General features: G+C 37.4%; 1 protein-coding gene across 3 annotated transcripts; it reads right to left on the minus strand.

Annotated features, from left to right (window-relative positions):
* Positions 1-208: 208 nt before the first annotated feature.
* Positions 209-24,948, minus strand: LOC136856087 (kinesin-like protein KIFC1). Of its 3 annotated transcripts, none has more exons than XM_067133715.1 (10): positions 24,829-24,948; positions 22,405-22,534; positions 20,932-20,983; positions 18,614-18,768; positions 7,429-7,533; positions 6,727-6,958; positions 5,454-5,601; positions 3,471-3,680; positions 3,219-3,345; positions 209-1,696 (listed from the first exon to the last, which is right to left on the minus strand). In XM_067133715.1, the coding sequence occupies exons 2-10, from the start codon at positions 22,526-22,528 to the stop codon at positions 747-749; spliced, it is 2,103 nt and encodes a 700-aa protein (XP_066989816.1). In that variant the 5' UTR covers positions 22,529-22,534; positions 24,829-24,948; the 3' UTR covers positions 209-746. The 3 variants fall into 3 exon arrangements, with proteins under 3 accessions (XP_066989816.1, XP_066989815.1, XP_066989817.1); XM_067133714.1 differs by having other exon boundaries at positions 7,417-7,533; XM_067133716.1 differs by lacking the exon at positions 7,429-7,533.
* Positions 24,949-25,281: the final 333 nt, after the last annotated feature.

A 25,281-nucleotide genomic window follows, 5' to 3' on the forward strand; every position in this document is an offset into this window, starting at 1 on the left:
CCATAAAATTAACTTAAAGTATTATATTAATAACTATCAACCTATAGGCAGGTCCTGTTCCAACTAAAGTTCTTTCATATGTACGGTTCCCTTCCTTTAATTTGCTATTTCTCAAAAAAATAATAGTCGATTGCTCAAAACTACTCCTGTTCATTACAATAACTCTAATACTACCTGTTATGAGGGACTTTGCACTTGCTAAATGGTATTTTTATTTTTTTTTTTTTACATATTTTCATATCTACAATAAAATATTCATTACTGCCAAGTAAGAGACTCCAAGTTTAACCCTAACTTTGGAAGAAAAATAAAGTTATTCAAAGATTTTTTACAACAAATAAAATTCTTAATCCCCTATGAGGGTAATAAAGTATTTTACAAAAATATTTTTTTTTGTATTTTAATGCAAATAATTGCACGTCCTTCTGTCGTTAAAAACCTAATTGCTGTACAATGCTTTACCTAAGACTTACTTTATAAATATTTTCGTACTGCTCAAGTGCTGGTAATTTCCTTTATCAAATTTAAACTCTAAGACGAAGTTCCGTTTGTACTTGTTCAGTGTACAGAACAAGGATCAAATCCTATTTCAAATTGTTTATGTTCGAGAAACTGGGAAACCAGTAAGTATTCCTATTACATTTACCTGGGTTTGTTCAGAAGAGAAAATCTGTTAATTCTCAAGCTTAACATTATGCTGGAAGTCCCCGTATGCATTCCTACTAAGACTGCTACAAATACAGTCATCACTTCTTAATTTGCTTTGACGCAACACCAATATGACACTGATTTACTCTAGTGGCAAAACGAAGCGAGTTCTGTGTCTCGTTAAGGCATGCCTCCACGGGGGATATGTTGACGAACATCAGTGCCTTCGAGTTGCCACCCAGAGAGTTCTGCAGTAAGTGGGTAAGCTTTGAGTTCCTGTAAGGAATGTGACTCTGCTTCTGGCCAATTGCCATAATGACATTGCCAAGGTTTGCCAGAGACCTGTTGATGTTCTGGGTTTCGACGAGACGTGCCCCTTCGGACTTGGACTCCTTCAATCTCTCCGAGCCAGCGAGATCCACAAGGTTGAGCATGCCTTCGCACGAATCGCCCGTCTTGGAATTTTCGCCGGAGAGCCGTAGCTGGAACACCGAGTGGGACCTGGAAGACTGCTCGTTCATGTTTGTGGCAGCCACAGCTCTTTGCTGCTGAGCCATGTTCAGTAAAGTGTGAACTTTGCCCTCATTCTCAACAGGGATCCTCTTGAGATTTGTGACGTAAATTTCATTTTTCTTATTATCTTGAAACTTGATCTCATAAGTCAAGTTCTTGGCCTCTTTGGGTGATGCCAAGAGATCTCTTATGGTCTCATTGTATATCTCGAGAAAGCTGGCCTCCACTTTGTAAGTCCATCCTTTACTCTCCAGCTCTTCCATGTTTTTAAAGATGTGCTTGACAGTACGTGGAATCATTCCTTCCAGTTCTTCGTCGTTGGGGACGCCCTCCATTGTGAAAGTTTTCCCTGAACCTGTTTGCCCATAGGCAAATATACAGACGTTATAACCGTCTAATGCACTCTGAGCGAGCTGTGAAATTTCTTCGAAAACTTCAGCCTGAGTTGCAGTTGGCTGAAACACTCTATCGTACGCAAACTCTGTGAAGTTGTTTCCTCGACTTTTAAGACCAGACATTGAACTGGTGTTCACATCTGTAAACAAAATCAAAATTTTTAAAGTTTTAAACTTATTGGAAAACTGGCATAAGATTGAAAGAATGAATATGCACTTCACAGAAAGAAATTTCATTCCCCCTTTTTTTTTTAATACATATAGTTTTGTTTTTCATTACTGATCTTTTGTATGGTTTTCTGTTACAGTTTTAAATCTAAAAATGAAGTCTATTTATTGATGTATTCAGTCATAATGGCAAAATTAAAACTTTTAATCATGTATATTGTCATCTACAGTGACTAATATGTTTCTGTCTTGTAGGTAACCACTAAATGCTGGGCCTGAGACTAATGATAGGAATAATGTAATCTACACTAATACAGTTCTGATATTTGCAGGATCATATTTGATATATACATTACATATATAAAGCATGAGTTTATTATTGCTCTTATTTTTCAAAGTACTTCTAATAAACCGAAATTCCATGAATAGCAAACTTTTTCAAAATTATTTAACAAATTTTGGTAACAGTATACTTTGCTAAAACCTTAAAAATATCAAAATGACTGACATACAACGTAAGTAGTGAAGAAATTCTGTACAAAGTGCACAAAACACAAGAGAATGGAGATATACCCCCATACAGAAAGAACTAATATAAACCAAAGATAATTATACTGAGAAAGGCTGCAAACAAGTTAAGACTCTCCCCATAAGGGGGCATCGCTGTCAGTGCAGCTCTCACGATGCACTGTAGGCATTACTTATTTTCTTTGCAGCTGCAACCCCTTTCATTTCTTTTACTGTACCTCCACTCATATTCTCCTACTTCCATCTTGCACGCCAACCTCTCCAAACAATTATTTCATAATGCAACTGGGAGGTTTTCCTCCTGTTACACCTTTAAAAGGTTTTTATTCTAAATGACCTCATAGGTCGTAGCGCTTGGGATTAAAGTTTCCAATTTAAATATTTATTGACCTGCTCCCTCCCACTCTTTTCTGTGTTACAATAATTTCTTAGCAATTCACTGCTTACCTGACAATTTTGTTTTAGATATGAAAAGTGGTTACTGATGTACAGTAATGAGATGACTTCACTTATTTAATTTATTCCATTGCTTTCTAGTGTCCTGGGATAATGATCTGTTTTGTTTTAGACATGAAAAGTGATTCCAAATATACAGTTTAAGAGATTACTTCACTTTATTTAATTTATTCCATTGCTTTCTAGTGTCATGGGATAATGATCAAGTCCTGTACAAAGACACATTAATTTAATTACCAAAAATTCTTATTCCTTGAGGATTCCTTCACCCAGGGTACTGAATATGACTGTATGAAATTTTGGGGGAAAGAATGAATCAAGAGAGAATTCCTTTGCCTGAATGTAGGATTGATTTGTGGCTACTGAAACTAGCGTCACAACCTGAACGTAGGATGAAATCCTTAATGACCTCAGGAAACTAAAGGCAGTGGATTTTCAAAGCAGAAATTCATTCTTGGTACAGAAGATACCAAGACCAAAGATGCAGAATAAAACAACCTTAAACTTTACCTCCTTTGCCGACTTCCAGAGTGTGCTCGTCAATGAAGTTGATGTGATGGATGACATCAGAATTGGCATTATTTTGAATCTCCTCATTGAGAAGTGGCCTCACACGGCAGAAAACCCTGATGTTTCCCTGCAATGACAAATTTCACAAATAAAAATCATTCAAAATAAAAGTTCTTTACACAAGAGTTAAATAAACAAAGACTTTACATTCAAAACAAACTCGACAAAATACCAAACGCTCAACCTACTTACCTTTAGTTCTAAAACAGTATTATGAAGCTTTCTCCGCACCATCTCCCCTTGTTGGAGCTTCTCATTCAATTCTTCTATCTTCCTCTTCTGTTCTTCTATTTGTGCCATCATTTCTGTAATCTGCTGATTCCTCTCCACCAGGAGAGATTCCGTCGACTTCAGACGTGCCTCCATGCCGGCTTGGGTGCTCGACAATTCAGACACCGTAAACTGTAATGAGTGTGTTAGTCTGACGCATGTGATATGTATGGGTCTGGTACAGTATTTCAAAGACTGGTGACTGGTTAATTTGGAATAAAAAAAATTAATCACAACAATCTGTTTATGCATACAAATCATTCAGTAAATATGTCCCTGTCTACTACAATAAATTTAACATGAATACCAAGGTCTTTGGAGGATTCCGTACAGTTGTCAGCCTGATATAAAAATACAAAACCCAAAATTAAATATGATTTTCTAAAATCTACCACAGAACTTTCACCAGCAAGTTGAAGGCCGTATTACACAGCACAATGATGTACAGTAACCCTGCTAAGGATGACTTTTTCGCACCCTTATCGTGAACTTTGTAGAATTTCCCAACTTGCAAATAACTTTACTTAATTTCCTTTAGTCAATAAGTGAGGAGCAGAAATAAAAACCCTAGAATCCAGAGCGCGGTTACGATTTTTTTTTTTTTACTGAGCTTCAAGTGTTAACAATGCTGAGTACATCCTGTTCACTGACAATTTTCTACACTTGAGATGACTGAATCACATCTGCCGACTATTATAAAGAATTGCCCTTACATGAGGGGAGAAAACTGGGGCATGATTAGGTTAAAAAGTTGGACAGAAATGCAACCTACAGACTCACTGACAATGTGCCATGCAAGGCTGCCTTATATTAAAAAAAAAAAAAAAAAGAGTTTGAAATTTTATGTGTAAATTTTAAGCTTTATAAAAACCTTACTACTGGTTCACTGAAAATGGATATTCTGGTAAAATTTCATGATTTGTTTCCAAAACTTGACATTTGTTGTTGATTATATTTTGACCTTTCACAGAAAAATGTCTAACTATTAGCGTTGCTCTACATTTTGTACATATAACAACTGAACCAAGTAGGGTATTCATCAACTACCCATGGGTCAAAAGAGTAAGACCTCACATTTTCAATATGCCTTAAAGAACAAATCCTATAGGCATGCCCTGTGATGATCAAGGTAATGACCTGCCTGCCCCATACAGGGGTAGTGTCATCAGTGCACTGTAAGCTTTACTTAGGGTTCTTTGCTGCAACACTTTCATTCCTTTTACTGTACCTCCATTCATATTCTCTCCTATCTTAATCTCTCCTAACAATTGATTCACAGTGCAACTGCAATGTTTTCCTCCTGTTACACATATCAAACCTTCTTGCTGTCAGTTTTTGTTTCAGAGCTGAATGACCTCGTAGGTCGCAGCACTTAGCTTTTGTCCCAAGTTCTATATTCTGTCTTACTGAACTGAATAAATCATGCTTTTAGCTTTTAGTATATTACTGTAAATTTTTTCCGAAATGGTAAAAATTTTGTCCCAAGTTCTCAATATTCTATCTTACTGAACTGAATGAAAAAAAACTTTTTTATAGTATATTCATGCATCATTTTGTGATAATACTGTAATGTTTTCCTTAAGTTATCTTTGGTTTTGCTTACAGACCACTGAGCTGATTAACAGCTTTTTCTCCTAGGGCTGGCTCGGGAAGGATTAGACATATTTTATTTTTGGCTAAGAACCAATTGGTTACCTAGCAACGACCTACAGCTTATTGTGGAATCCAAACCACATTATGACGTAATTTGTTCCTAAATGACATACCATTGCACTTCTACACAATAGTATCATGTATTATTCCCTATTTTCCCCACATATTGTATTGTTTCTCATTAGAGTATTCCAGAGGAACAATCAATCTGTGACTATTTCACATACAAGAAACAAATGCTTGCAAACTTACTTTCAATCCAGCTACCTCTTCCTGACGAGCCGCGATTTCTGCGTCGAGGGAGTTGACCTGGCGTTCCAGGTTGGATTTGGAGAACGTGAGACTCTGTATGGTGTTTTCGTAGTTATTCTTTTCAGAGCATCGTTGATCTTGTTCTTTTCTGAAAAGGGTGAGGAAATTATTATTATTATTCAGAAGATGAACCCTATTCATATAGAACAACCCTACAGGTGACTGGCTTGAAATTCAAGCCCCCAAAGAATATGGTGTTCACTTGAAAGGAGTAACAGAAGACAGTAAGAAATAGAGATTAGATCAGTTGATGGAAAAGGAAAAATAAATTAACAAATTAATAAATGCATTTAAAAGTATGGCCTTAAAGGTTTTAGGGGAGAAGTTAAACTACAAAACATAAGTAATACAATAGCAGTAAAATAACCTCTGTAAAAGGTGGACTTTTACGACTTGAAAATGTAGTGATATTGCATGCGGTTTATTTTAAACATGCATTTATTCGATCCAATGACATCTCACCTTCCCTGGATTGGGCGAAATGACACTTAGTAATCAGTCCACTAGCATCTTCCCTTCATATAGTATTATCACCTTTATAAGTAAATTAACACCTCAACCTAACTTCTGTACTTATAAGCTAACTACAGTATTAGAATTCTTTTTCTTGGTTACCACTGTAGATGTCATACATTTCTAAGAAATCACTTAAACTGAATGTTAGTGTAAGTTAGGAACTACAGTCGACCCCCGGTATTTGCAGGGGATCCGTAACACAACTCCCCCCCCGGCCCCGGATAGCTAAAGTCCGCGAATACTTTACACCCCTTTAAAAATACTTATAACTGCCTATTTTGATAGTTCAAACACCAAAAAAACTCCTCTAAAAATGCATATACCCGAGCATTTTAATAGTTTTATCACAAAAAATGCACCAAGTCACGAAAATGATGTGAAAATGTAGTAATTAGTGAATATTTCTCTATGAAAAATACTGGGGAATACGCGAATTTTCCACAAATAATGTGTATACAGTATATATTCCACAGAAAAATCCACGAACAGGTGAAGCCGCCTATCCAGAACAGTGAACAGCCGGGGGTCCACTCTATGTGGATTTGCTGTTAGCTCTAAGATATCTAGAAAGTATTGCGGAGCTGTGAAAAATATCAAATGCAAATGATCTTGAAACAATCCAACTGGTTCTCATGAATGAAAAACCACAAATTCCAGCATTAATAAAAAAATGGCAAACAGAGTAACGAAATCTAACCTCAGATTTCTCCTTAGATTCTCTATTTCTTCTTGATTCGCTTCGTAGGACGTTGTTGTCTGGACAAGATCGTGACTGAGATGAGTCTTTTCTGTCTCGAGAGTCTCGATCCTGGTGTCGTACTCTTCGAACTTCTTCATCCACTCCTTCTGCTCCACTTCTCTCGACTTCAGGAGGGCTTCCATGTCCTGCAGGCGGCCTTTCAGATCCCATCCCGGCCTTTTGGATTTACCTGCAAAATGGATATTCAGGATAAAGATTTGGGAGGCAAGATAATTTCAGGCTGCATTGCTTAGCCCTGACTGATAATAAACAGTACTTGAACACTAGCTGCCGTAACTGATTTTGGCTAAACTTAATGATTTAAAATGGTTCAAAAGAGGGCTGCAACAGTTAACTCTATCAGAACAAGTAATCATCTATAATGGAGGGGGTGGGTCAGGGAGTGAAATGAACAATGACTTAAAAATTACAGAGCCAAATAAAAATCACAAAAAATTTTCAAGACATCACAGAAAGATATTCCACTAGTGTCTTAGCAAACTGACTTGTCTGACTTACACACTCTTTTATGAAACTCAGAAAATGAAAAACAATCTGCTAAGCATTTAAAGGCTACACTACGACTTAAATCTAATGAAAAACAATTATCAAAAATTATTCTGAATGGCCTTATCTCTACAAACAAACCTTTCATATCACCTTCAGACCCCAAGCTTTTATTTGTTGAGGACACTTTGGATGATACTGGTGGTCGAGTGCTCATGTGATTAGTGATGTTTGCTCCAGGTCTTCGGCCATTTGGTCCTACAACAATACAAAATTAAGGAGAAATGATGCAAGACAATTGACATTGGTGCTGTGATTGAAACGACTAAATACATGCAAGAGACGAGTGCTTATAACAAAATACTGGACGTTACAAACCATTAAAGTTTATTACAATTTCTACTTGTTTAAAATGAATTTATTCTTTAGTGTCCCTATTAGTAGGTTACAATGTTTTTTTTATAAATATACTTCTCTTTACTGACAGAGATTCACACTGATAACCTACTGTACAAAGTAATATAACCAAAACTACTGTTTCGCAAATCTAGAGCCACATAAGCTGGGTTCTTGGAATACTGTTCCTACACTATAAAACTATACTCATTCAAAATTACAGAACATTTTAACCAAAAATACACTACATAATACAGACAAAACATTAGCTGTCTAAAGCATGTACAAATCAACTGTAACCAAGGGAGGTACCACTTGTACTGGACACTGTGGCACAGTAGAAGGCTGGTTAGTGGTATAGGTACTTTGCAGAGTCCCTTTGGCTCCAACAGTACTCCTTTTGGCTTTTAAATACTTTCTACCTGTTCCCTTCAGTCTTAGCCACTGGAAAGACTGCTGCTATTCCTGGTACCAGTTCCCTAAACTGATCATGACCATTCTTTGAAAGGACATATCTAGTGGGACCTAAAGACCTCTGTGCACAGACTGTTGAAGACCACATAAATGCTAAAGGAAACCTTCATACTTTAAAATCTGTCACTTGAGAGACAGAGAGAGTTGAGCAAACACATTGTCATTTCATCATTTGGGAATCGGCAAGCAACTGACTCCTTCCACAATACAGAAACAGCCTAAGTTACTTAGTTTTTGCAATTCCAGTATCGTTACCCTGTTTAATGCAAGACCCATAAAGTTGATAATATAATGACATACTCTCAGTGGTACACCAGCTAACTGCCAATGACAAAACAAAACAAAAGGATATTCCATCAACAACCTAGACATCTGTAAACATCACCATCACCTCCAGTGCCTTGAGCCACACAAGGGCCTTTGTGAGATTCCGTTAAATATCTTTTAGTGGGGCAGCTTAGGTAGTTGAAGGGGACATCTGGATAAAAGTACCAAATTTTTTACAGGTATACATCAGTATCCAGGCTTCAATCTAGAACCGGCGCCAAGTTATCAGAGCAGCAGGATGCCTACACAATGCAACTTTATAACCGATTATTCAGATACATGCTTATTACATTATATCTGCTATATGTTGCAAGTTTATCTGCTATATGTTGCAATTTGTCTATTATTTCAGGTTTTGAGGACTGAATTTTATGAAGATGGAATGGACACAGTGCATTATTTGCCAACAAACTACAACTGAATCCCTGAGCTGCCCACTGAATGCATGTGGAATAGACAAGTCAGCACCAGAGGCCTATGTATTATTCCTAGAAAATGTGACTCCCTTCAGAGAACTGAACTCGTTGCCAGTGCCACTGAATTTCAGCAGTGGTATCACAGTGGATAACCTCATTAGGAATCAGGCACAGTGGCACAAATCCTGTCATTCAGTTCAATACAGACTGGAAAGAGGAAGAGAGAGTACCCCCACAGGCAGGCAGCGACGGCCATGCCAACCGTTTGACAACACCAAGCTGCATATTTTGCATTAAGCAAGATGGACTTCTGCATGAATTTACAACTCTAGGCACAGATGATAATGTCAAGTTCATGGCCAGGGATCTACAAGAAACAGAACTAATGGACAGGATTGAAGGAGCCGCTGCCCTTATTGTCCTGGAAGCAAAATATCATCTTGCTTGCCTCGTTGGTTTTCAGAATTGCCATCGCTCTCTAGCGAGACAAAGAGAAGCCCTCAAAGGATGAAACTGCAAAAGTGAAGATGCTCAAGGAAAGAGCTTTTGTAGAACTCTAGCTCTAGAATACTGAAAATCAGATAGAAGAGGGTACATTCTGCTTCAAGATTTCTTTGTTAAGAACTTCTATGAGAAAGGTCTTGCAGACTTCAGTACAGTGTTACCAGTAAGATAGGACATTTCAAGGAACAAGTTTTGAATCACTCCCCTATGCCCAAGAGCAGTGATGGGAAACAAGTGCTACTTGTGTTTGAACAAGGAATGCAGCAAATGCTGAGGCAGGAATTCACACCAGAGTATGAGAGAGATGCTTTGATTTTGGCAAAGACTGCAAGGGTTGTACAAAATGAAATCTTCAGTGCAAGTGACTGTCAGAAGAAGGATGTCCCAACCCAACCCAAATCTCTGATAACTATGTAGATACAAGGAACTGATCTAAAGGACCAGGAGACCACAGATTCACAGGCCTGTCTCAGAGCCTCACAGGTCATTCTTTATCATTGTACGAAGACCAACAGTCATAAGCTGAGTGCCCCAAGTGACTCACAAGTATCTCGGGTAACATGATCACGTTGTTGATTAGTTTGAACCACCCCTTCCATTGTACATCGGCCTCAATACACAGTCAAAACAACTGGTGAAAAAGATGTATGAACTTGGCTTCAGTGTCAACTATGACAGAGTTCTGCAAGCAGGGAATGAAATCGCCACTGCTACCTATGAGAACATGAAGATGACAGGAACAGTATGCCCTGTTCAGCTCCGCAAAGATCTCGACACTCTGGGGGCTTTAGACAAAATTTATTATAACCCCTCAAGCACAACTGCCAAAGGTTCTTTTCATGGAACAGGCATCAGTCTCTTCCAGTCACCAACTGCATCAAAAAAGGGGCAGATCTAAGATGAATTAAGATTGATGTCAGGAGGGGGAAAGGCAACCAGCTGCCACACAGCTCATCAAATGTTCCAGCTGTGGCACTTCCCAAAGCATCAGTGGGTGTCCCTAAGCCAGTCTATGATACAAAAGCTGTACAAGGCCAACTGAAGAAGGCATGTGAACAAGAAAGAAGTCTGACCTCATTAGTATCCTTGTGCAAGAAATACAAAATTCTCAGAAGGAACCTCCGTCATTTCTGGATGTAAGGACTCTATACGGTGCCGCTGTGGTGCATATGCTTTCCCCTACTAACGTCACCACATTCAGTGACTATGCTAGTGGTGTTTTCATCCCCAACATCCTGAAGCTACTTAAATCCTGCAGATTTGATGTGGTATGGCACAGCTACATAGCTGTAAGTATCAAGGAGTCAACAAGAGAGAAAAGGGAAAAAGGTTTACGCAGAAAGGTTAGTAGTCCAACAAAGATGCCTGGCAACTGGCCCTACTTCCTCTGTGATCCCACAAACAAGGAGGAGCTTTTCCAGTTTCTTTCAGACAAAGTTCGCTCCAATGACTGGCCAGATGGAAAGGAGGTCTTCATAACGTCAAGCACAGATGTGATCAGCAGAGGTTCAGCCCATTCCATGCCATGATGTGACCATGAAGAGGCTGATACCAAGATTGTTATTCACCTGAAAGATGCACTGGACAAGGGATGCCCTACTTGTTCAGTACGCACTGTTGACACAGACGTCATTGTCATATTGACCAGCCAACATCAGATGGCAGCAATCTGGGTATCATTTGGAACTGGAAGGATCTTCATGTACCTGGATGTCAATGCTATTTGCCAAACCCTGCGGTACGATAGGTCACCAGCACTGCCTATATTTCACAAGTTTCACGGGTTGCGATACAACTCCTGCTTTCTTTGGCAAAGGGAAAAAATCAGTATGGGAGTCTTGGAATCCTACAAGGTGACAGAGGCCTTTAAGGACATTATGAATCAACCCTAAATGACCATGACAACGAACTGCAAGGAATTACAGTTGCTTTAGTGCTTCACCATAATCATCTACAGTAAAACAAGCAACTTGGAGTCTGTGAATGAGGCATGTAGGGAACTCTTCTCTGAGAAGAATGGGACAATGGAGAACATCCCCCTGACACAACCGTTCTACAGCATACACTGCATGCAGTCTATCAAACTGGAATCTGTGCAACCAGTGTACACAGAAGCCTCCAACTCCGGAGGGCTTTGGGCGGCATTTTGAGAGTGCAACATTCACATGGCATCCTGTGTGGTCCAACCTGCCTGTTGCATCCCAGGCCTGCATTGGAAATGCACTGCAAACTGTGTGTAGCTGTGTGATGCTCATGAAAAGTAACTTAAAAGTTTTAATTAGTTTGAGATATAAGATTTTTTTTTTTTTTTTTTTTTTTTTGCAGAGGGAGGTGAACAGTTTATTTTCCTATAGATTCTTTTGTTTATTATTCTATGTTTCAAACTCAGATTTTTTGCAGATTACTCAATTATAACTCACTAAACTGACCTTTGTGTTTTACTCTGCTCCTTAATTGTGTACCCAATAAGATTATTTCAATAAATGTGCAAGATAATGAGAAACTAACGATTGATTGATAGCAGAAGAAGAAGGGAATAAGAGCAAAGAAAGAAGAGGATAGATAGATAGATAAGAGGCAGGGAAAAAAAAAGGGGGAGTGTCAGTTGTGCCAAAGAGTGGCATATAACACGAAACTAAAGTAAGAAATACCTCAAAAGAGGAAAACACAACAATTCTGCACCATTTTAGCTAAACATCACATGGTCTGAAAGAGCATACACTTTTAACTTGATCTTCACATGTCTTGAATGACACCACTTTACAAAAGTGATTCATATGAGCTAAACGGGGGTCAAATCTCTTGGCGCCGGTTCTAAAATACGAGCAGGGACCCTGAAGATTCCATGATATAAATTTGGTGCTTTTATATGGCATGTCCCCATCCCTTTGAAATTCATTCACTTCTACAAATCTCATCTCCAGCCTCTTACCTATAACTTAACTCTTCTGGTGACCACAAACCCAACAGACATTATCACACACACTATTCTTCTCAGGGCTGTGCAAAGGTCATGTCAAAGCCATCATCTCATTTGCATTTGGAACTTCCATAATTTCCCTATGGTATTATTTCTCACTCTATCCTGCCATCTGCCATATTCTTCATAAAGCTTCATTCTCAAATCAATCAAATGTATTAAATAGAGAATGAGCAGCTTAACCTATAACTATCACAATGATATTAATTTAGCAATTATATTTCAGGTGCATACAATAATCATATCACACTGGAAGTTTTCAATGTAGAGCACATAAATTTTCTTGAAAATGTATCTAAAGTGGAAGGAAGTTGCAGAGATTAAGGACCAGAATCTGGAAATTCGACCAAGATCTCAGACTGAATTGGTCTGGGCTGGGAAAATGCAGTTCATCAGAGAAGGACAAATGCCTTTATAAATGCAGCAGAAATCATGAAAAACAGCACTGATGAGGGTTTATATCACCTGGGAAGTCAGGCAGAAAGTGCACAAAAAAAAAAGTGGAAACCAATCACTTTGCATCTATTCCCATTACAAGAAAGTTTGACATGAAAACATTAACAATTATGACCTGTGCATGAACACCCACACTGAATCTGGATTATCATTCAGCAAAAATTTTCATAAGTGTTTAGTGATGCAGAACATACATAAAATGGATAGCAGTCCAGTGCAGAAAACACGACAGTCATTTCCAGTGTACAGGCTACACGCAGTTCCCAGTTCCATCTACCTTGCTTCCTCAACAGAGCTTCTGCGATCAAACGCCCACTTTGGGGCAGGGATAGGCAGATGTGTTCTCCGCTAATCTCGACATAGTCGTCTGGATCCCCACTTGGGTGATGTCCGTTGACCTTCATGTTGCCAGCTTTTCGGAGGTCATGTTTACTCATGACAGGCTCGATAGCTGATGAGCAACCAGAGCCCATCCTTCATCCTTGGAACTTGTCAGATTTTCGACCTCACTCAAAATACAGTGACTCCGAAGGGGATCTACTCTTACAAGTTGTCGTAACTTAAGGTGATTTTTGTATTCATTTTCCCAAATATTAGCATATTTGCTAAAAGTCCCTGAAATAGTGTCTATTTCTGTGGAACACTCGCCTGTGCAAATTATTTTTACTTGAACGCAAAAGATTTCTGTTAGGATTTGCACTTTTCACAAAAGTCATTCAGCACAGTGTCATGAAATTTACCCGTTTTGATTTAGATTTGCTACTTTATTTTTCGCTAGAGAGAAACCTGTTCTTGGCCAAAGACTCATCAAATAAGCTACCTGGCTTACACAATCTTGAGTAGTTTTTTTGGTCATTACCTTTTTACAAGCACCTTTGGTGGGATGCAAAAATAAAAAAAAAATAAAAATAAATAAATGAAAAAAGAGCATTTCAACCCTAGGAACTCAGTAAAGGCTAAAATGACCCAAGTACACTAAAAATGAAGCAGGGTAGTTCACATTTCAATGGCAACATCACATTAAAAACGAAATCAGTCAGGCTGAGATCTCAAGAGTTATGGTTCGGGTATGTTAAGAGAAAGGGGACAGGAACCGTCATCCACAGAATCACAATTGGCAAAATGATTTGCCTAACCCATAACCTTGAGTAAACAACGTTTCATGATGACTTAAAGTGTGTCCGCAGATATTTTAAAAATCAGATGAAAAACTACACTGAATGCAGTCTATTGAATGAGAATGACTTTGAAAAGTTTAAAGTTGTCCTCAATTGAGTTTGAGTCTCTCGGCTGATGAAAGTTAGAGGAATTTATTTCTGGTGATAGAAATTGCTATAAGCTCATTCCACAAGCTGTGGTGCTTGTAACCAATTGGTTCTTAGCCACGTAAAATGACTTAGGAGAGCTGTTAATCAAGTGGTCTGGTAAAACTAAGGTTACTTAACTTTTAACTCAATCTACATGGGGCTAAAATCCACCCCATGACTCACTGCCCAGATGCAATGTACTGTATTATGAAGAGCTGTTTTCTGAGCTTTAAACACAGAGTTTCTATTAGGGGTAGGACTTTTAATCTTTAGAAATGGTACTGTTTTTAAATACTTAAACAGGTTTTACCATTAGTCTGAAGTTTAGTAAGGATACCGAGTTATGTTTATAGACTCTCATAGGGGTACTAGAAAGCTGTTGTTCATGGACCAGAAGAAAAACTGGAAGGTAAATTTACAGTTACAAAGAATAGATAAAAATCTAAAGGCAGACAACTACTAAGTTAGGGCCACGGGGATGCTGCAAAGAACCTTTAATGCTGTAAATATGTTGGACCCTAAAAAGTACACTGTATGAAGATGTAAAGTTTCCATACAGGGAACAAGAACAAGTTCAACACCTGAACTACCTATTACGTGCGTATCTAATCAATATGGTATCGATTTTAGCTGATTATTCCAGCAGAGGATTCTGCCTACAGTGTTCTCAGAGTGATATATGTCAGACTACAAAGGGTCCCTTGTGCATCCCTTTAGTTCTTTGCTAATCTCTCTCTCTCTATCACACACATGAAAATAATGACAAAAGTCTCATCCATAACCATACTTTACTGCTAAATCGCCATGCATACCTGTGTATGACATTTCCAAAACATTGGTCACTTTACACACACACACACACACACACACACATATATATATATATATATATATATATATATATATATATATATATATATATATATATATAAATTTCGAACCATTTCTTTCGATTTGTTCATCAAAATTTGTTTGACAAAGTAATGCATATATCTAACATCTATAATTTATAAACCCCTTTACCCAAAAATATATTCACAAAACGGGGGAGAGAGAGAGAGAGAGAGAGAGAGAGAGAGAGAGAGAGAGAGAGAGAGAGAGAGAGAGAGAGAGAGAGAGAGAGAGAGAGAGAGACTTAATGCGATTTCGTCGGTCCATATTCATCGATTGCTAACCATTGGAATCTGACGACGGTGAAAGAAAATTTCCAATCACCAATTATCTATCTAAACCATTGCTTTTATGCACTTTCCGCAAAGGAATTACATAACAAAATTACAGTAAATACACGAACTGTAATTTAAACATTTACTACAAAGTAATGTAACACTTGTAGATCTGTAATGAACAATGAATCTGTCATGATCAATCTCAGTATCCGACTTCGTAAATCATTGACCAGCTGACGTCAGCATTCAAGGTTGAATCACAACATTGCCGACACACAACGATTTTTTTCCTTCTTTTCATTAACAAACACCAAAAATCGCTTTCGTCAAGCGATGTTTAATAACATAACATATTCATTCCACTGGATGAATAAATTACAGAACTTCGAAATAACGAAAGGAAGTACGTCAAGTGATTCCTGGCATCAATTATGCACGATTTCCCGGCGCTATCAGACGACCAGACACTATTTCATATTTAGCGAATTCCCGCTATTATAACAAAGCTCTTTAACACTCCTACTGAAATTAACACCCGCATTACACAAGGACCGTTATCGCAACAGCGACGAACGAGAAACCGTCTCACATCACAACGTTAACTTGGTAACCGTGCTGAAGGTATTTTCAAACGTTAACCATAGTAACGTTCAGGCTCGGTTGCCAAGTAGGCAATAAACATGGCGCGCTGGAGTTTATAGGTCTCTCTCTCTCTCTCTCTCTCCCGTGTGACATTTAAAAGAACTACTTTTATCATCTGACTCTTAAATAATATAAACCGTGGGGAGAACTCGTCGGTTATACGATATTTCACCTTCAGAAAGGTTTATAAACGAGTTATATAAAAATATATAAATGCCAACTCGTGAAAGTTCAAAGAAGGCAAATCAGTTTAGACAAAAATGACGTAATTCCAGACCTTTTAATCACAAAATAAATATTGATTTTAAATAAATTAATTAAGAACCTTTCTACCCGACTAGTGACCCTTTTTTCACGATGATATTATTCATATTGCCGAAATATTACGGTGCTGGGCCCGGTAAGTCGTGTAACAAATGATATGCGTAGTTCGTCTTATTCCTTGCGATTTAAGGTCGATAATACCATGTTGGTCGATATATATAATATATATCCATATCCTTACGTTGTTTCTACACCAAACCGTGGATCGAATCTTGGCCCGTCTCAGTAGCACTTATCAATTATATTACACACATTATATATATATATATATATATATATATATATATATATATATATATATATATATATATATATATATATATATATATATATGGTATGAATATATATATATAGAATGACTTGGCAAAACCTGTAGAGATGAGTTATCTAAATGTGTGACTTAAGAAATGACAGGATAAGAAAAAGGATATATATTGTTGGAATGGTAGAAGGGATAGTGTAGGTTTTGAGATGGTATGGTCATGTGGAAAGAATGGATGATAAGTTGGTGTAACAGCATTCAATCAGAAATGTTGATAAGAGGAGAAAAAGGAGAACAGAGAAAAGAATGGATAGATGGTGTGAGAGACACTGGAAAAGAATATATTTATGGATACAAAGACCATTCACTAGTAAGTAATTCCTGGATACCTGACCCTTACGTTCTAAGACTTTTCAAGCACAATCAATCTGACATCATCTAAATTTCTCTCTTTGCCCTGTCTTCCTTCAAATGGAGAGAGAGAGAGAGAGAGAGAGAGAGAGAGAGAGAGAGAGAGAGAGAGAGAGAGAGAGAGAGAGAGAGAGAGAGAGAGGAATCTAAAATGCCTGACAGTTCTTATATACTCTTACCATTGCCAACTGGCTTTGGCCTGCTAACTGATATCTACAGTTCCTAAGAGGTTGGTTTATAAAAATAAACCAAAACCACGTTCAACCCTTTTTGAAGATGATCTTGAGACAATACAGAACTCTTTAATGCATATGTACCTCTGTACAGAACTACCCACATCGTGGACAATGACTATCACGCAAAAAAGAAACTTTTGAAAATATCAAAGCCATTCTTCCCACTCACGACAAAGTTTTATTTGACAAAATTTCTAAAGACAAGTACAAGTCATTCCTATAAGATCAGCTAAATGTAAACTCTAGGTCTGAGCCAATGTGGTAGTTGGGACTGTACCTCTGAAGCAACTGTGCCAATATTTTTCAAGGATTATTGAGGGCAGAGATTTGGGCAAAAGATTTATAACTGACATAGTGATTAACACCACGGTTTAACCTGTAAGAGGATTTGGGAAATCATTCTAAAAACAGATGGTAATCTTTTTTTTTGCATGTATGTCTTACGGAAGAACTAGTATAAACCAAAGTCCCTAGAATCTGCATGATCATAATAAAAAAATTCCTATACAATAATATAAAATTGGTCACGAAGCACTTAAGAATCCCTCATCAACTGTCGTTACAACTTGGCTACGTATAACATATCAGTGGAATAACAACGTCTGGCACCTTTGCTGTGACTTCCAAATTCCAAATCATGACACTTTGTTTCCTCACGCCATTTTCTTCAAATCAATCTCGTCAGTACACGAGGTCTTATTGCATTTTCAGCCAAATTCAAGTCGAGTCGAATTGCCTGCAAACTGAACTCACTCGCAACGCTAACAACCTCGTCACAAGTAAAGACTTCAAACATCAAAGAACAGTCCATTCAGAACATCAAACAAGGAAGGTCTAAACCCACTAGCTCACTGCCTGCAACTTTCTAGTCAGTTCCTTGAAATAATATAAAATACAAACCAGCACATAACCTCAACACTTATTTTACGTTTTTAAAACGAGCCTGTAATTTTTCATTTCAATTCTGCTTCTCAAGAGCCAAAAATGAAGTTTACTGTAATCATAGAAACTTAGGTGCTGCACCAATTTTCCAAAAACCCTCAGAGCACTAGATGGATGGAAACAGTATAATAAATACTGAAAACTACATTCCCCTAACTTTCTGAGCAGGTTACAGTGCTACAATCACTACACTACTGTAGAACTAAGCACCATAATAGTCTTATAAAAAACTAATAATTAATGTACATTAATTGCATATGTTACATCTAAAGTATCATTAGCCCCATAAATATGTAACCAGAATACTATTACAATCAAATGCCTTACGATACAACCCCTTAAAACGTGTCATTTCTATGTCAGTCTACACACTTGAGTTCTATAATAATACTTCCTTGCTAACTATGAAAAAGTCAGTCAAAATGAACGATAACAAAAAACGATAAATTTACCTCCACTAAACTGTTTCCAATAATGTTGTCCAGTACTTACCAGTGGGCACTCTGTTAGCCAGAACCGACGAAGAAACACTGGAGGGCCGTCCAGTAAGGTTGAGTGTTGAACTTCTAAATTTTGAACTTGCTAGGGTGTTTTTCGAATGATCTTTCTGGGCACCTACTGCAGAAACATTTGCCACTGAAAAACTCCTGAAAAGAAGTAATTTGTCGATCATTAAGATGCACAGTAATACACAGCTCACCACTATCACTAATGTTATGCCAGCTTTTCCCTTTAAAAGATTAGACGCAGAATTAGTTTGTGACGTTCTTCCCTGTCCTGGGCCCTACCTGCCTGAACTCCCATTCAGTTTTTTCCTACTATGCTGTCCTAATTCTTGCACTTGGCCTTGGCTCAGCTTTCATCATTTACTGAAGAAATTTTTGATGTTATGAAGCCCTACATGTCTCATTTAAACTCCAGATGGGCTGGCGAGAAGGATCTGTTCTTTAGTGATAGGTTAAAACCGGAGCAAAATAGTTAAACAAACTGGAAAACAAAGCAGAAGGAACTAAATTTAACGGCAAGGAGACGAGATAAAGAACCATGCAAATACACTTAGCGGTTCTCTGCACTGTCCCTTAAGCCCAAAGCCACATTTCTATATCCTTTTGACTTTTCCTTGCTCCTTTCCATTTCCTCCCACGTAGCTGTACAGCTTCTTTTGACTACCTTTATCGTAACGTTTATCCCTCACTGAGAACCTATTCCTCCACGAGAGCTGTATATCAGTCTAAGACTCTATCTACTAGAGGATTTACTATGTGGTGCTCATAAGACATCTAAGTAATTGAATAGTGAGGTAACCGATTGTTTTGTATCCACTGACAAGGAAAACTGATATAAACAATGTTTGGAAGGATCTCATTTGTCATTTATATAGGCAGCACCATCCACGTAGTGGATGCTTTTCTTCTAATTTCGTATGTCATGTTCAGTACCAAGGGGTCCCTTCTATCAACTGGGTGGGACCTCTTTTAATAAATAACTAGGGTCTACATAGTTAACCAAGACAGAAAAATTCATTGAAGAATTCCAATGTACTTCAGTGTCTCTCTCAGGAGATGACGGCAGTGTTCATTACTCAGAAAAGCACCAAAGACAATGCTGATTCCTGGAATATTTTATGTTTACATTTTAAGAAGCATCTAAGCTTCTAAACAGCTCATCTCACAGCTATTGTTACTCTGACACCTTTCAGCCCTTAGTCTGCATCTTCAAAAGTTATCATGAAAAATAATTACCATTGTCACTAACATTTTTTCTGTGAGATTTAACCTTTGCAGGGTTCAACATAAAATGAGCTCTCTCCAGTCTTCTGTGTCATGTACTTTCTACTTGAAATCCCATCTGGTTTAGGACCTCATTAGTGCCCCTTTTCCATGCAATGCTTGTTTCATCATTACTGGATGTCTCATGTTGTATAAGGAGGAATTCATCTTCTACATTAAAAGCAATTTGGATTCTTGATGGCATCTTTGACTTTTATTCTTTTATACTCTGTTTTTGCTAATTACAATTTGAATCAATGATGCTTTTGAATATTTTGTAACTTTTCTAAGTGTGGAACATTAGTTGGGCCAGTAGCTATTCAGATTTAGATTTTGTTTTTTTAATGTTTTCATCCTTGTGTAACAAACTTGTATATCTATACTGTATTTAGTAATGATCTTACTTGATCTACACTACTGTATTAGTCTTGAAACTACATCCCTAACAAAATAAATCCAGATAACTTAGTAAACCTGGGCACCATTTGGGAAACAAGAGAGCCAATGTATCCATGGGGTCCCACATTATCTCATATATATATATATATATATATATAGTGAATTATCTATCTTTACGAGAAGACCTAATTCCTTAAAGCTGTTGGGTATCAACAAGGGAGTTCATCACAACGAAGTCTTCATCACTTTTGGTACCGTTCCATTTGGCGATAACTTAGATTCTGGACAATCTATATACTGTACATTTATACTTGCAGCTTAAGGCATGCATAACTTTTTATAATAACAATAATAATAATAATAATAATAACAGAATGGCTGCCTGGATGCTGAGTTTGTATTGTAGTTCCTCAATCTCTCGGTAAAAGACCTCTCTCAAACAAACTTCACTGAGCAGAAGGCCATTCTGTTCAATGATAATAAAAATAATAATAATAATACAATAATAATAAAGATGGCTTGAACTTAAAACAGCGTCTTGAATACTATCTCTTCTAAACTAATATAAAGTACTGCCTAACACATCCTAAAAATTTACTTTCTTAATCTTAGAATCAATTGTAAAATAATTTCAGTATTTACCTTTTCAATCCTCCTCTCCCAGCTGCAGGCTTTGATATCTGTGTAGCTCGTCCTGCAATCAATAAGAAAATACTCAAAGTGATGAGGTATTTGAGATAAGGGAGGGTATGATATAACTGTCGATAATCACAGAATCTAACCAACACAGTATAATCAAATACTTTAAATCATAAGGCTGGCAAAATGAGTGACTGAGCTTTGTCTTATTACACTACAAGTCAGGAAACATTAAATATGCTACTTGCATAATTAAACTGTCAAGTTTTTCCAAGCAAGACATTACATTGGCACCTTAACAGATTTCCTTACCTATCAAATATGTCCAAGTCCAGAAAAGTAAAATTAATATTCCATACTTAACAGAATAATTTGGTAAGCACACTTGACATAACAGATGCTGAAATGAATGTAACAATGCTTTCCCGTAGGAGAACTTTGAAGAACCAAGTGTTACCCTGAGGATGTAGTAACACAAGTCAGCAGGCAGCTAGTATCTGGGTAAACCACAAACTGATAGGTTCTGATGACAGATTTACCACCAACATCCCTTTATTAAGAGGGGGAGCTGAAGACATTACATTTTGTGAGATGAAGGTCGAAGATAGGATTCACGACTGTGAAGCCTACCTGCATTGTGGCCCATCCATCATATAATAGGACTGACTGCTGTCTTTCAGAGGCAGGAGGAAAGAAAAAGGGGAAGGAGAGCCAATCACTCACCTGTCTAACTCCCAGCCTTATGCCACCTGAGTACCTTGGGAGAGATGCTTTTTTGCCTGAGAGGAGCTTGGAGATTACACAACCTGCTGAGCAGTCAACCATAGCTCCTAAGATGTTCAAAGACTAATAGGTGACAATCTGATGTAAAATGAGGTAAAGGTAGTTTGGTGCTATCAGATACCCGTGAAATGGAAAAGTTTCTCTCACAGCTAGAGACATGCCAACCCCCAACGCTTCGTGAGCTCTCACCCGGACATAACAATCATCCTCACAGGATGAACAGTTTATGTACTTGATTGTCTCATGAAGTAAAAAAACAAAAGGTGTTCTTGAACATCTCTTCCTTGTGCCTGCCAGCTTAACAAAGAGACCCAGACAATCTGGCCTGAGAGGTCAGGTCCTCATCAGATGGTGCCACAGGACTCCCCATTTAACACAGCCTCTGAGAGGGCGGCCAAAAAATTCTCGAATCTTTTGCCAGATGACGATTTCTGAGTTTTTACCACAAACTTGTGAACAAAGAGAACGACAGGAATCCCCAGGCACGAAGCGATGTTTATGACCCTCACAAAAGGTGTTCATGTATTTTCCTTTCAAAAGGGAAAGACAAAATAAGCAAATACAATTGTACTGTAACGCAACAGAAGGACCTTACTTATACAGCAGACTCCAGTCACTTGGACCAGGCACTGAAAGCAAGACACTTCACTGAATAACATCAGTGAATAAAACACGAGTTGGTACTGTACTAACCTCCAGCAGTTCTGCTCTTCTTTTCTGGTGACACTGCGCCCTCGTCCATCCCATTGTCTGAGGGTGGGCGTTTTATGGCGGATGGTGGCTGAAGCCGACTGCTGTAAGTAGGGAGCTTTGACATGGTATCCTGGAAAAAATATTCTGTAAGTCAATCGAAAAGCATGTGAAAATTTTACAGTACTCATTATCACGGTCTTAAAAGCAGGAGAGTAATTAGTAGCTTGGAAAGGTGATATATACAGTAGCAATACCCATCTGCTTCTCTACATCTTCAGCTGATTAGTTGTCACTCATCTACTACATATCACCAAATGTTTCAACATACTCCATTACCTATCTTAGCCCAACCTCCCTCTGATCATCCTACCTGCCTTCCCATATTTTCAGGATCACCTGCCTTTTACTGGTTCTGTCCCTGCCATGTACATATGGTACCTCATCCTTGCTCAAGGAATATGAATACTGCCATTCTTGTTTTGTTTATACATTCAAGTTCATTAACATTTTTTTTTATTTCTTTGTCTTTCTGTAAAGTTGTGTAAATCACTCATCATCCAGTTTTTTTGTCCTGTACTTTGTAGCAATCTTCCTTTTCCACAACAAAGCTGACACAGAAAATAAGAAACATCAATGAAGAGAGAAAGATGCAGTTGAGGCCTTGGGAGTAATTTAATCTTTTATGATAGAATGTCAATTATAATTGTAAAATTTTGCAAAGAAAAGTGCAAAGAAATATTAGAACAAGATGTATACCTCCAAAAAGTTACTGCATCTCCCGATCTCAGTAAATTTATGTAAATATTTTACAAAAAATATACTCGGAATTTGTTACTGGTTTTAGTTCTTATCTGTTATGATATATATTGTGTGAGCTGTAATTATAATTTCACAAAATAAAATAAATTATTAGAAAAAAACATGTATAACTTGGTAAAATTTACGAGTCTTTTGTAAAAGAGGGCCCACACAGGGTTGTAAATAGTCACTTTCAACTTCCCATTGAAGGTAGGGAAAATTTTTTTCAGAATTTTTTTCTTACACTATATGCATTTGCATATCTTCCATTGATGTGTTTTTCCTTAAATTAGCCAACCTTAGTTTGTCGGGTCCAGGGGGTTGCATGATATAATTAGCCTAACCCTTATACATTAGTTTAGGTTAGGACTTTGTGAAACTGCTGTCTGCTATAAGACATCTATTAAATATATTTGAGTGCAGGATAAAATATAAAACCTTTGTTACTTATCAGAAAGCCAGACCACAAAGCTCCTGGTACACTGAGGCACTACTATATAGGGTATGGGGACACTAATTTTATAACTAGGCAGTAGCCTGGTTCAAGACTTTCAATATATATATATATATATATATATATATATATATATATATGAGAGAGAGAGAGAGAGAGAGAGAGAGAGAGAGAACAGACATGCCATTTCTAAATATTCACTATTATTATTCTTATTATTCACAAGATAAACCTATTCAAATGAAACCAGCCAACAAGGGTCACTGACTTGAAATAGTTGCATGTTAGCAAAACGCTATGAACTTTTACATAATTCTTTAAATATAAAATTAGCAAAATGCTATGACCTTTTACATAATTCTTTAAATATAAAATAAGAACACTTACAGTGACATCTTCTGGCGTCACTGATCTTTGTTTACTTGCAACAAATGACACTAAATGTTGAGGGGCTAATTTTAGCTCAATAGCATGGGCCGGGCTATCAAAAGCCTACTAGTAACTTACGCTGGGCTGTAGGCTAGACTTGCCTAAAATAACCCATTAATTACTTGACGGAAAGAGTTCGGTTTAGGGTGCTTTTCTTAGTTTTCCTTTCCATTTTTAAGATATTGCATCTCTATTCTATTATATTTCATTAAGTTCTAGGACCTATATACCAGTAAAACTGACCTCACGTACAACCGGCATCAAAGCTAGTCTAGCCTCGACCTTACACTAGGCTAGCCTGAACCTAACTTGAAAATTTCCTATTTATTTTTTGCCGAGGGTAATTCCTAAGCTCCATTGATAATTAGAATACGGTAAATTATGGTTAATTTATTTTAATATCTAAATAAGATTTTAAATTCACGGGATAATTGAAGGGACTTTCCTACAGGATACGATGGATTAGGATAACCTATCGTAAAGTAGACATTAATAATTAAATCACGGTAGAGTAATAGCTTAAATGTAAGAGATAAAGTAATGAAATATTAAAAACAAGATTTAAGATAATGGACTCCTTTACGTCTACTGAACCCTGACCGCATCTCGAGTCCGCTTAATATTAAACCTCATATCGTCCAAATAAACCATATTTATGTACTCCCATATTTATCACGATTTACTCATCACCTTCATCTTTCACTAAAGCACAATAATAATTCGTAATAATGAACTAAACTCACGTTTTCGTATAAATAAACACAGGAATATATTACAGGACTTCACTCGTATTTTAAACCACCGATGTAAACAAAACCCTGCGACGTGATTGGCTCCCGGGGTTGAGGGTGTTTGGGGCGCTGGCCAATCAGAACCCCGCTATTTGAATCAAAGCAAAGGGACAGAAGAGCTTCCCGATGCGCACTTATGCTTTGTTTACAAAGTCTACCACTCGTAATATGTAAAATAAGATTATCCTAATTATAAAAGCTAATATTTTATAATCAGGTAATTTAATAAATAAATTTATAATTTTACTGTTAATAAACTAGCCTTGAAAATCCTGTTTATTGTTCATGATACACCACAATAATGGTGAGTGTTTACGTGTTTATTATTTAATAAATTTGTGTTTACGAAATTTTAATAACCTAATAATCAGTTTGCCAATTGTATGTCTTATTTATTTTTTGTGG

The sequence above is a fragment of the Macrobrachium rosenbergii genome, chromosome 34, assembly GCF_040412425.1.
Source record: "Macrobrachium rosenbergii isolate ZJJX-2024 chromosome 34, ASM4041242v1, whole genome shotgun sequence".
Classification (NCBI taxonomy): domain Eukaryota; kingdom Metazoa; phylum Arthropoda; class Malacostraca; order Decapoda; family Palaemonidae; genus Macrobrachium; species Macrobrachium rosenbergii.